Raw genomic sequence first — 12,981 nt, forward strand, 5'->3', positions numbered from 1 at the left:
TGAAAAATGTACTCCGATTTAGATTGCTGAGAATTTCTTAACGATATTTTAATGTTTATATCATTCCCAATGAAGAATATTTTATGTTAAGGTTAAAAACGTATTATTTTCAGGCTACTAAACAACTATTGATTTAGAACCATGGAGAGTTACGCAAGTCACAAAGAAAACAGTAGCTACCTCTATTCCAGCACCATTTCAACTTCATCATTTCAAAATCATCAAATCATGCTTAGTCTAATACAGTGACAACTAAAAGATACCAAAAATATTTTTGTCCAATTGACATAAGCTAAATATGATGTGCCTGTCCATGGTTTTGATTTGTGAGTGTGTGTGAGTGCCTGTGTGCAGGCACGCACATGTTGACTCACCCTACTTGTAGAGAAACGCCAATGCCATCCTCCTCTCTTTCATGTTGACGAAACTGTCTATGACTCTGTCATACAGTACACACCTTTATTTTTTGTTGTCCTAGGCTACCTGGCCAAAATGCTTGTTCCCTAGCCTGACTTGCTCTCATGGGAAACGATGAGCCAGCTAGTTAACATTAGCCTTCTACATCTAGCTACATATTGAACTTCCATACTCTCAGGCATGGGGCACAATGTATGAATTTATGGTTGGATCAGAATCGCTGTTATAATCATTTGCCAGTATGGAGAATTAAGTAAAACCACAAGTCCAAATCCTTATCTTCATCCATGGCTAATTTAGGAAAGGGACAATCTTAGCTAGCAAGTCACTGGAGGATAACAACACAACAAGATTCAAGTTGTTTCTGTCAATGACATTTGGCTCTGGATGTGACATGGTGTGATTGGAGTGCAGCCAAGTCCAAACTGGCTTCCTTGACACTTTTTTGGGTGTGCCAGGACCATTCACAGTTGAGCTCACTCAGTTTAGCTCAACACTGATTGGCTATGACTTTATACTTGTTTTATCAAGGGAGGGCAAATGCTTGTTGGCTTCCCTTGCATTCGACGCTACACACACAGAGAGGCGCTGTTTCGCTCGCTCCGATGCTTTCTCCAGTGTGATAAATTCCGCCTCTTGCGAAATGAAGGACAATTATTTATTTATTTTATTAGTCCATTTTTGGGAGAAGCCTGGCTTTCTTCCATGAAAACACGCCACTGCTGACTCATGGTGGAAAATATCCCTCCTTCTTTTCCCTCCAATCACAAAACAAACATACATGTATCTATGCCCTCTCACAACTCTCATTCTCTATTTCATACCACTTCCAAAAACACTTGATTTGACGCTCAAGGGTCGTTTCCTGAACTTGACGTGGCTTTGGAACGACTTTGCAAAACACAGGGAAAGAGAGTGGGGTGGTGAAAAGGGGCGAAACAGAGAGAGTGGAAACAGTCCTGTGAAAGAGGACAAGGATATCAGACACCTCCCGTGTCAGTCCTCGAAATGGGTTGGTCTTGGGCTCTAGCCTGCTGGTGTGCATTAGTGCTGGTGTCCACGGCATCTGAAGGTTTGTAGCCTATGAGGTTTTTGCATGTAATCATCAGTTCTTTCTGTCCTTGTTTTATGTACTGGTATGTTTATGGCTCACCTTCTGTTCGTGCATGGTCTGTTAGAAGTTCGCAGAAGAGGCCATTTTTATTCACTATCAAGATCATGAAGAAAAACATTATTTGTTGGACGTGATACATTCCATTCCACCAGTTTAGTGTGGAACAACTTTGTCCAAGTCTACTAACAGTAGAACTATTATTTTAGGTGTAACAAACATCTAGACTAGAGAATTCACACCATGTTAATTAAAGGTGCAATATGCAGAAGTGGCCCCGCAATTTCCTGGTTGCTAAAATTATTATAGTTAGCCTAATTTCAGTTTTTGACAAAACAAGCAATGTATAGTGTAGAGAATCATTGTACCATCTAAACCGCAAAATATTTGTATTTTAAGGTTTTTGAAGCTGGTCTACAAAACCAGAAGCAAAAATGTAACTTAAGAAATGGGAATCATAGAAATAGCGCACATAGAACAGATCTTCCGCTTCTTAGACTTGCTTTCAATGAGAATAACATATCTATAAGTCATATTTCTATGTGAAATCTAGGTGGTGGACAACCATACTGACATTACACGGTCAGAGTGTGATGGCTTATGTAACCAGTGGGCGTGTGTGCCAGTCTCTGTGTTTTTATGTCTGTGTTTACATTCTCTCATCCCTTCCATAGATAAGCCTGACATGTTACAGCGAGAGGCCTCCTTTGACTTAGAGGAGCTCCTGCAAGGTTTGTGTGTGTGTGTGTGTGTGTGTGTGTGTGGTCCCGTGTGGCTCAGTTGGTATAGCATGGTGTTTGCAACGCCAGGGTTGTGGGTTTGATTCCCACGGGGGACCAGCACGGGGGAAAAAATGTATGAAATGTATGCATTCACTACTGTAAGTCGCTCTGGATAAGAGCGTCTGCTAAATGACTAAAAATGTGTGTGTGTGTGTCTTCCAGGGGCGAGTCAGCTGGAGCCTGATATGACCCAGAGGGAGGTGGAGTTTGGGGGACTCTGGGAACCCATAGGTGAGTGTGTTGTTACCGTAACTAAGTAACCCATAGGTGAGTGTGTTCTAACCATGACTAACTGTAACCCATAAGTGAGTGTGTTCTAACTGTAACCCATAGGTGAGTGTGTTCTAACCATAACTAACTGTAACCCATAGGTGAGTGTGTTCTAACCATAACTAACTGTAACCCATAGGTGAGTGTGTTCTAACTGTAACCCATAGCTGAGTATGTTCTAACCATAACTAACTGTAACCCATAGGTGAGTGTGTTCTAACCATAACTAACTGTAACCCATAGGTGAGTGTGTTCTAACCATAACTAACTGTAACCCATAGGTGAGTGTGTTCTAACTGTAACCCATAGGTGAGTGTGCTTTGTTATATTCAGCCTAACACTGATAGATCTGTGAATAATGAAAGAAAGCAGACGAGAGAAGGAAAGTATTTGGGACACATCCTATGCCCATGCCATTCTGCCATGTTATTAATACAGTGTAGGCACATTACATGTTATTAGTGTATGGCTGTCAGTACTAACTCCTGTCTGTCACTGTGTAGAGTTTCCTGACATGGAGCAGAGAGAGGTCACCCATGAACATATGAAGCCTTACCTGCTCAAAGTCCTCAAGGAGAGAGGTGGGTGGTGATGCCTTCCCTGCTGGTATACTTCATATCACACAGCCAATGGAGTATGATGTGTGTGCTGTATCCTGTGTGAGGGAAGTACAGTAACAGAAGTGTGTGTTCCCAGCGGGCTCCAGGGCAGCTGACATAGACATGACCCAGAGGGAGATCACCCTGCACCTGGACACAGACTTTACACCTGGAGTTCGGCCAATGGCTGGGCCTCGCTCGTTTGGGGATTCACACCCCAGTGTCCTCTTCCCTCCCGGCCAGCCCTCCCCTAACAACCTCCAGGCCATCTGTCTCCATAGCAGCCGTCGTCCCCGGTACCCTGCCTACTCCTTTCCCCAGACAGGCTTTGGCTACCTTCGTCGTCAAGGTGACGCCGTCAACCGGGTAGAGTCCTGGTACAGCGCATGTTGCCATGGGAACGGGACACAGCAGGTCCAGGAGGTGACGCTGTGCTGCGTTACACAGGCGGTGAGTGTTTCTGTGGCAACATTGGATTCTGTCCTGTTCCTTTCTGTTCTGTCGTGTTGTGTTCAGTTCTGGTCCGTTCGCTCCTAGTGTACCAACAGAACCACCTTCTACGTGCACAGATGTATTGATGAGGACAGAGGATGTCTAGGGAAGATGAGACAGTAGTAGTGATGAGGACAGAGGATGTCCAGGGAAGATGAGACAGTAGTAGTGATGAGGACAGAGGATGTCTAGGGAAGATGAGACAGTAGTAGTGATGAGGACAGAGGATGTCTAGGGAAGATGAGACAGTAGTAGTGATGAGGACAGAGGATGTCCAGGGAAGATGAGACAGTAGTAGTGATGAGGACAGAGGATGTCCAGGGAAGATGAGACAGTAGGAGTGATGAGGACAGAGGATGTCCAGGGAAGATGAGACAGTAGTAGTGATGAGGACAGAGGATGTCCAGGGAAGATGAGACAGTAGGAGTGATGAGGACAGAGGATGTCTAGTGAAGCTGAGACAGTAGTAGTGATGAGGACAGAGGATGTCCAGGGAAGATGAGACAGTAGTAGTGATGAGGACAGAGGATGTCCAGGGAAGATGAGACAGTAGTAGTGATGAGGACAGAGGATGTCCAGGGAAGATGAGACAGTAGTAGTGATGAGGACAGAGGATGTCTAGTGAAGCTGAGACAGTAGTAGTGATGAGGACAGAGGATGTCCAGGGAAGATGAGACAGTAGTAGTGATGAGGACAGAGGATGTCCAGGGAAGATGAGACAGTAGTAGTGATGAGGACAGAGGATGTCTAGTGAAGATGAGACAGTAGTAGTGATGAGGACAGAGGATGTCTAGGGAAGATGAGACAGTAGTAGTGATGAGGACAGAGGATGTCCAGGGAAGATGAGACTCAGTAGAAGGAAAGCCCATACAGACACAACAGATCAGCCTTGGCGTCTATCTGTGTAGCTGTGTAGAGGGGAAGGTGTTTATGAGTCAGGCCCACTAAAGCTGTACCTTCACCATTTTAGGACTTCCTTTATCTCTATTTTTCATGTGTGAATTGATGTTTGTGTATGTCACTTACAGTGGGAACAGACCCTGTCCACATTCTGTACTGATGAGTTCTCAGTGAAGACACGCCACCACCACTGCTGCAAGAAACAGGGCGGGGCCAGACTGAGCTGTTTCCATAGCCAAACCCCAAACCCCAACTACCTGCCGAACACCCAGGGGGCAGGCTCCTCCCCCATACCTGAACCTGGCTTCACCTTTAACCCCAACACTTGTCACAAGTAAGGAGAGAGAGAGAGAGACCGGTTTAGGGTAGGGCTGTTATGGTGACGGTATTACGTGACTGTTTAGTCACGGTAACTAGGCTTCTCCAAAACTGCACTCTGATGGTGCTGATGATCATTAGTAGAGTACCAAACTTGCTAACAGCCAGTTCTAATGTGCTGGTACTCAGCACCTTACTGTCTCTCTAATCACACTGACATCAATAGAAATGTAATCGAAAATCTAATCAAACACTTCATGAGAGCCCATGAGCTCATGTTGCGCAACATTTCTATTGGCTATGCAATCGACAGAACAATTTTCATGACCTCTTTTAAAAAGAGGATCCCATCAGCTTTCTATAGGCTAGACCTACTATATTTATTTCTCAACTTTCCAAATATTAAGCACATTGCTTCGATTTACAACAGGAGTATAGCCTACGTGGCTGGCATGATAATGAACTATGGGAAAAGCTCCCCTATTCCAATAGGTGCATGATAATGGTCCATTCTAAATCATAACACATTTCACACATATATTATTTAGTATATGTAAAGACAAGATTAAAATAGTCTGATGGGTGACAATATTATCACTTGTGAATGATGTATTATCACTTAATGATTCCATGCATGTACAGTAAGGCAAGAAATAGCGTATGCCTTTTTTTAGTCCTACTTTTTCAAAACGCACGTCATGTAGTCTAGCCCATAGGCCTATATGTTTTGACAAGATTTGTATCATAACTAACGTGGCCAAATAACTCCAAACGCAGCCTGCACACCTAGAACCCCTGGGACACGGTAAGAGAGCACATAGTCTACAGACCTAGAACCCCTGGGACACGTAAGAGAGCACATAGCCTACAGACCTAGAACCCCTGGGACACGTAAGAGAGCACATAGCCTACAGACCTAGAACCCCTGGGACACGGTAAGAGAGCACATAGCCTACAGACCTAGAACCCCTGGGACACGGTAAGAGAGCACATAGCCTACAGACCTAGAACCCCTGGGACACGGTAAGAGAGCACATAGCCTACAGACCTAGAACCCCTGGGACACGGTAAGAGAGCACATAGCCTACAGACCTAGAACCCCTGGGACACGGTAAGAGAGCACATAGCCTACAGACCTAGAACCCCTGGGACACGGTAAGAGAGCACATAGCCTACAGACCTAGAACCCCTGGGACACGGTAAGAGAGCACATAGCCTACAGACCTAGAACCCCTGGGACACGGTAAGAGAGCACATAGCCTACAGACCTAGAACCCCTGGGACACGGTAAGAGAGCACATGGCCTACAGACCTAGAACCCCTGGGACACGGTAAGAGAGCACATAGCCTACAGACCTAGAACCCCTGGGACACGGTAAGAGAGCACATAGCCTACAGACCTAGAACCCCTGGGACACGGTAAGAGAGCACATAGTCTACAGACCTAGAACCCCTGGGACACGGTAAGAGAGCACATACAGAGAGAGCCTACAGAGCGTAGTGAAACATGTGCTCTTGTAAACCCAGTCATTGCAGAGTTGTGTGTGAAAACAGAGTTTTGACTGGCCACTATATAAAAGAGGATCACAGCTTTCATGTGCTGATATTTATGTCTCAATTCTTAAAATTAAGCACATTAATCTGCTTCACAACCGATGTAGCCTGACTGGCATACATAGGCAGTGCGTGAGTTTCATATTTGGGGAAGATATGTTTCCCCATAAAAATTCACCTTTTATAATAAAGCATTATATGCATGTAATGCTTTATTAAAAAAGGTGCATCAGTTTCTTATGTAAGATGGCCTACTATTGGAAATGTGAATAGATTGGATAGTCATAATTTAGGCTAATAATAGAACTCAATCATTGTTTGCAAAGAAATACAATTTTTTTTGAGCGTGTATAGCATAGACTAGAGTATGGCTAGGCTGTATCAGATAGGCCTACGTTTATAGGCCTACGTTTAGTCTTTCTTTGAACGGGAAAAATGTTGCCTTTTTAGAAACACATTTCATGCATTTCTACTACACTATATATGACTGGAGACATTAGCAGAATATTTTTTTAATATGACAAGTTAAAGGGTAGCCTACTCTGTTGACAGTGACAACAGTTTAAATAAAAAACGACACTGTCTATATAATAGGCCTACGAGAAGGGCACAAATAGAATATGACGTCCATCTAAACTGGAAGAGGTGGGCCGTTCTAATCAAAGTAATTCCACACATATTAGTAGGCTATATGTAAAGATCAGATTAAATTAAGAATAGTCTGATGGGTGAGAATATTATCAAGTGCTTGTCAAATTGTGAATGATGAAGTGTGTGCAGCCTGCACAAGAAACAGAGCAGAGCACATGCCTTTCCTGCTTTTTTCAAAAGCATCATTAATCGCGTCATGCAGCCTTAGAACCTATTCAATATCAAAACCTATAGCCCAACATTTGTATGACAACTAAAGTTGCATAAATAACTCCAAATTAAGCATATAAAGTGCATTTGGAAAGTATTCAGACCCCTTGACTTTTTCCATATTTTATGTTATAGCCTTATTCTAAACTGGATTAAATCGCTTTTACCCCCTCAATCTACACACAATACCCCATAATGCAACAAAAAAAAATACATTTTTTTTATACAGAAATGTGACATTTACATAGGTATTCAGACCCATTACTCAGTATTTCGTTGAAGCACCTTTGACAGCAATTACAGCCTTGATTCTTCTTGGGTATGACGCTACAAGTTTGGCACACCTGTATTTGGGGAGTTTCTCCCATTCTTCTCTGCAGATCCTCTCAAGCTATGTTAGGTTGAATCGGGAGCATTGGCCGCACAGCTATTTTCAGGTCTCAACAGAGATATTCGATTGGGTTCAAGTCCAGGCTCTGGCTCGGCCACTCAAGGACATTCAGAGACTTGTCCCGAAGCCACTCCTGCGTTGTCTTGGCTGTGTGGTTAGGGTCGTTGTCCTGTAGGAAGGTGAACCTTTGTCCCAGTCTGAGATCCTGAGTGCTCTGGAGAAGGTTCTCATCAAGGATCTTTCTGTACTTTGCGCCGTTTATCTTTCCCTCGATCCTGACTAGTCTTCCGGTCCCTGCCGCTGAAAACCCTCCCCACAGCATGATGCTGCCACCACCATGCTTCGCCATAGGGATGGTGCCAGGTTTCTTCCACACGTGACACTTTGCATTCAGGCCAAAAGTTCAGTTTTGGTTACATCAGACCAGAGAATCTTGTTTCTCATGATCTGAGATTCCTTTAGGTGCCTTTTGGCAAACTCCAAGCGGAATGTCATGTGCCTTTTACTGAGGAGGGACTTCTGTCTGGCCTCTCTACCGTAAAGGCCCATTTGGTGGAGTACTGCAGAGACGGGAGAACCTTCCAGAAGGACAACCATCTCCACAGAGGAACTCTGGAGTTCTGTCAGAGTAACCATCAGGTTCTTGGTCACCTCCCTGACCAAGGCCCTTCTCCCCTGATTGCTCAGTTTGGCCGGAAGGCCAGCTCTAGGAAGAGTCTTCGTGGTTCAAAACGACTTCCATTTAAGAATGATGGAGGCCAATGTGTTCTTGGGGACCTTCAATGCTGCAGAAATGTTTTGGTACCCTTCCCCAGATCTGTCCCTCGACACAATCCTGTCTCGGAGCTCTATGGACAATTCCTTTGACCCCATGGCTTGGTTTTTGCTCTGTCGTGCACTGCCAACTGTGGGACCTTATATAAACAGGTGTGTGCCTTTCCAAATCATGTCCAATCAAATTCATTTACCACAGGTGGATTCCAAGTTGTAGAAACATCTCAAGGATGATCAATGGAAACAGGAAGCACCTGAGCTCAATTTCAAATCTCATAGCAAAGGGTCAGAACACTTACAGCACCAGTCAAAAGTTTGGACACACATGCTAAGCATATGTGGGAACTCCTTTAAGACTGTTGGAAAGCATTCCAGGTGAAGCTGGTTGAGAGAATGCTAAGAGTGCAAAGCTGTCATCAAGGCAAAGGGTGGCTACTTGGAAGAATCTCAAATATAAAATATATTTTGATTTGTTTAACACATTTTTGATTACTACATAATTCCATTTGTTATTTCATAGTTTTGATGTCTTCACTATTATTCTACAGTGTAGAAAATAGTAAAAATAAAGAAAAACAGCCCTAGTTTAGGGTCAAGTTCAAATTGTCCTTTTTTATGGCAACTAATGACTACATGTATTGTGTCCTTTCCTCCCAGGTCCCAGCCCGGTCCGCGTACTCTCAGAGGGGAGAAGCCCAAGAAGAGCCCCCAAGCTACTCCCAGAGACTTGAACATCAGCTTCCCCCCTGGACGCCCCACTTTCGACAACATCGGATTGGTCTGCCGTCTACGCAAGTACCGCCCTTTCTACACCCCCAAGTGCCTGCCACGTACAGGCTTTGGCTGGCTGGCCCGCCAATCAAAGGCCGTGAACCGGCTGGAGAGAGGGTTCAAACACTGCTGTAAAGGACAGGAGGACGTGCTACCCTGTGCTGAGGGAAAGGTAAGGAGCAGTGTGTGTGTGTGGGCTATGGCCTGCCTACCTGCACTTGGTAACGTGGGAAAAGTAAGGATCCAATTCATACCCACACTGAAGAAGGCTACTAAACTGAAACATCTGTATAAACTATCCTCTATACAGTGAAAAATAATATATATTTTCATCTTTCTCCTCTCATAGTGGCGTGAGGTGCTTGACAGGTTCTGTGAGGAAGAGCAGAAGGGGAGGCTTCACAACTCCTCCTGTTGTGATGTGGGAGAAGGTGAGGAGAGGTACACCTGTTTCTCCTCCCGTGCCCCTCATCCAGACTATGACCAAAAGCTCGACTCTGCCTCTGCCGCACCACAGACCCACAACCTCGGACACATCTGTGAAACATACAAGATCATCAAGAAGAAGTAAGTGTGTTTGTTTAGCATTATTGTGTGTGTGTGTGTGTTAACCTTTTTCCTCCTCAGTCACATTTTTATGCTGCCCAGCCTGTTGTTTATCTTTCTGGGTGACAGAACCAGAACTTTCAGAAAGGGTACATTTCACTGTAGTAGATGGTGACTGTAACTAAGTTTCCATCCGATTGGCGACAGATTTTAAATTTGCGCATTTTCCCACCAGTGGTATGTTTTCACCAAACTGACTTGTTGCTGATTTTTGTAGCGCACACAAAATGTACTTTTTTCCATTTTCCCGAATAAAAATCTAAAGTTCAGTGTGTTTCCATCATATTTCCAACTCCACCGATGGCACAAACGGTTGCTCTAAATAGCAAATGTGCCAACTCTGGTCTTGGCACATGCGCTCTAGCCAACAACTAGCAGATACAGTGTGGGTAGGCTAGTCTAGATTATGAGATTTATTATGGATAACAGCAACCAATATTTACATTTTTCAAATGGCAGTCAATCATCAATCATCATGTCACCAGAATAAGACCCTCAATATTTATTGGAAAGGAACATCAAGCTCATCACTGTGCACTTTCACTACCCTGTGAAGTTCATCATTTATTTAATCTGTAGCCTAATAAACTGCATAGTTTCCTGAGTCGTAGTGGAAGGACAACATATTATCACGTGACTACAAGTTTACTTTGCTCTGATGGTTATTATATCAATATTTGCACATAAAGCTGTTTCCACCATCATTTCTCACATAATACATTTTACAGACACAAAAAGATCCCACCATGTCAAACGAACAAATTATCTGTTGGCATTTATAACATTTCACCGAAAACTCCTGTTTCCATTACAGTTGTTGTGGTTTTGTTTTATACGGTATGAGCTTACTTGCATAAAAACTGTGGATGGAAACGTGGTTAATGACATTAAAATTCCAGATTTGCATTGTATCAAAGTCCATTACCAAAAGTTTAAAAACAATAGTATACAATAACTTTCACAAGTATCTTATTACAGCAGCTAGTTTGATCGAGGCACATTTGTACATATCTGTCTAACAAAGCCCTTTGACTGATTTGATTATCGAGTAAAACAAAGATGTAGTATACTGAGATAATCTTGCAATCTGGTCTCTCAGGTTCCCTTTGGCTCTTCCTGTCCAGAACTTAGTGGTCCAATGCTGCCCCCTGCCAGCAGACCAAAGAACTGCATGTGTTCAGGAAAAGGTGAGTTCAAAACTTAATAATGCAGGTTCACACAGACAACCCCATATCTCATATTAACCAGGTTGTCCCAATGGGATGAAATGAACATGATTGGCCATCAAGTGTCTACAGGATCTTAGACTGAAAGTTATATTTTAGGTCTAAGCATATTGCAGGCTTTTTAGTATTGTTGTTTTCATAACTTCTCTCTTTGACTGTGAACCCAGCTAGTGACTCTGGCGGAGAGCCGCTGTTCTGCAGAGAAGCCCTCTTCCCCTGCTGTCTTCCAGAAATGCTGCCCTCCCTCTTCCCAGGACGCCTCTAAGTGCCTCTCCGGCCTGCTCATGAATGCCATCACCAAGGCAACAAAGTCCCCACGCCTTAGAAAGAGGAAATGCCCCCTTGCCTGATTTTTGTTTTTGTTGATGACTTTTCACGTTTCACTCTGATGGCAGTGGGCCAATCTGAATTGGCGGTCAGGGGATTTGTGCAGTAGTCACTACATGACCATGATAGAATTTGCTAATACATAAGAACTGTTGAGCAAGTGCATGATTTAGTCAAACAGGGGATTAGGTGTGGGTAAGAGTAAGCCGAATTTATAGTTAGAAAGTGCCATTTATTCCATATTTTCTAGCATGGCCAGATGACAACCAATTAATATATGGTATCCAAGTGCACATAATATTTCAGTATTACTGTCAGTGTCTGTCATTAAGAGGGTGTTATAATGATAGAACACCTGGAGAGCTGATATATCTGCTTTATGAATTAAATCACCATTTGTATGACCACTTATTTTTATACTCATGTTTCAGATTTGTTAGTTGTATTTTTCTTATAGCTACAGAACTGCTAGTCCAGTTTTCCTGTTCTAACATTTGAAATAAATCTTTATATTTTCAAAATGTTTCCTGTGCCATGTCTTAATCATTTTGGAGTGAAGCACTGCCAGTTATTGTAATTTGTCGTTGTCTGACACATGAACAACATTGAAATTATTATTTGAATAAACTGAAATGTTGATGGAAGTGGACCTTATGTTATAGTGACTGTGTGACTTGCATTAATAGAGACAGACAAGGTCCTCACTAGCTGTCACAGCCACAGAGTTTAGCCTAAAGCCTGGCAGATGGCGATATTGAGTCGTTTAATCTTACCATCCGAAGGCATTGTATGAAGCCGGTTATATACACTTGTATCCCCGGTGGACCGGTTCTTACATGAAACATTCTCCATTCAGGCTGCAAAGGCATCGATTTCCTCAGTTTGATTTAGTGGCGAGAAGGCAGAAAAAAAATGGGGAAAATGTGCTTTCTTTATGAAACACTATTTTCCACCACCATGCTAGAGTGGCTAAGAATGTTAGTCCCAGATGTTGCATATTGCGTTCTGCCAGTCAGGTTGCAGAAGTCTGTATACCCCACCCATAGCAGCGTTGGCGGATGTTTCTGGTTTTCAGGAACACAGTATTTTTTAACTAACTTCTGTTTCCCCTGAAAAACAGAAGTGGGAACTCCGCTCAGGCTTCTTTCTATGCCTGCTATGTTAGTTTACCTCTGGCTGAACTGGGAGCGCAACATCATGGAAGAGTGCGCTTGTTTGAAATGGAAAAGCGTTGCAGTAGCTTTTGATAAAGAAGAACATCAAGACGAAGATTGTGGAGATTGTGACAGCCGGCTAAATGGCATCCCTTGAGAATGCAAGAACAAGATGGATGTCAGGAGAAGTGCAGTATTATCACAAGGAGATGTATATTTGGAATATGGAGGAGGAATGGAGGGAAAAGAGAGGCAGAGGAGGTCTAAGAGAGAGGAAGGAAGAGGCTGAGCTTGAGTTGGTTAAAAATGGCGGAAAAAAGGGAGATCATTTGTTAAAGAAGAATTGTAGAAAGTGTAAGCAGATTGAGCTGAAGACAGGAGGAGAAATGGAAGTGAATGAGGTTGAAGTATCGGAGGTGGAAGGTGTG

At 43.4% G+C, this 12,981-nt stretch overlaps 1 protein-coding gene and 1 long non-coding RNA gene across 3 annotated transcripts; both read left to right on the forward strand.

The window, feature by feature from the left end:
- Nucleotides 1-1,186: 1,186 nt before the first annotated feature.
- On the forward strand, nucleotides 1,187-11,923 carry LOC115177448 (extracellular matrix protein 1). Of its 2 annotated transcripts, none has more exons than XM_029738230.1 (10): nucleotides 1,187-1,489; nucleotides 2,203-2,259; nucleotides 2,473-2,541; nucleotides 3,084-3,161; nucleotides 3,277-3,629; nucleotides 4,700-4,905; nucleotides 9,127-9,412; nucleotides 9,590-9,804; nucleotides 10,946-11,033; nucleotides 11,240-11,923. In XM_029738230.1, the coding sequence occupies exons 1-10, from the start codon at nucleotides 1,426-1,428 to the stop codon at nucleotides 11,420-11,422; spliced, it is 1,599 nt and encodes a 532-aa protein (XP_029594090.1). In that variant the 5' UTR covers nucleotides 1,187-1,425; the 3' UTR covers nucleotides 11,423-11,923. The 2 variants fall into 2 exon arrangements, with proteins under 2 accessions (XP_029594090.1, XP_029594089.1); XM_029738229.1 differs by having other exon boundaries at nucleotides 1,188-1,489; nucleotides 9,590-9,807.
- LOC115177451 (uncharacterized) lies at nucleotides 2,564-2,948 on the forward strand. The gene is made up of 2 exons (XR_003872406.1): nucleotides 2,564-2,823; nucleotides 2,862-2,948. It is a non-coding gene; the product is annotated as an uncharacterized LOC115177451 (long non-coding RNA).
- Nucleotides 11,924-12,981: the final 1,058 nt, after the last annotated feature.

The sequence above is a fragment of the Salmo trutta genome, chromosome 37, assembly GCF_901001165.1.
Source record: "Salmo trutta chromosome 37, fSalTru1.1, whole genome shotgun sequence".
NCBI classification, from domain to species: domain Eukaryota; kingdom Metazoa; phylum Chordata; class Actinopteri; order Salmoniformes; family Salmonidae; genus Salmo; species Salmo trutta.

Coding starts and splice junctions, on each gene's coding strand:
- LOC115177448 (XM_029738229.1), top strand. CDS start 1,426: ATGGGTTGGTCTTGGGCTCTAGCCTGCTGGTGTGCATTAGTGCTGGTG. Junction 2,542..3,083: donor GGGACTCTGGGAACCCATAG/GTGAGTGTGTTG, acceptor GTCACTGTGTAG/AGTTTCCTGACATGGAGCAG. Junction 11,034..11,239: donor CTGCATGTGTTCAGGAAAAG/GTGAGTTCAAAA, acceptor CTGTGAACCCAG/CTAGTGACTCTGGCGGAGAG.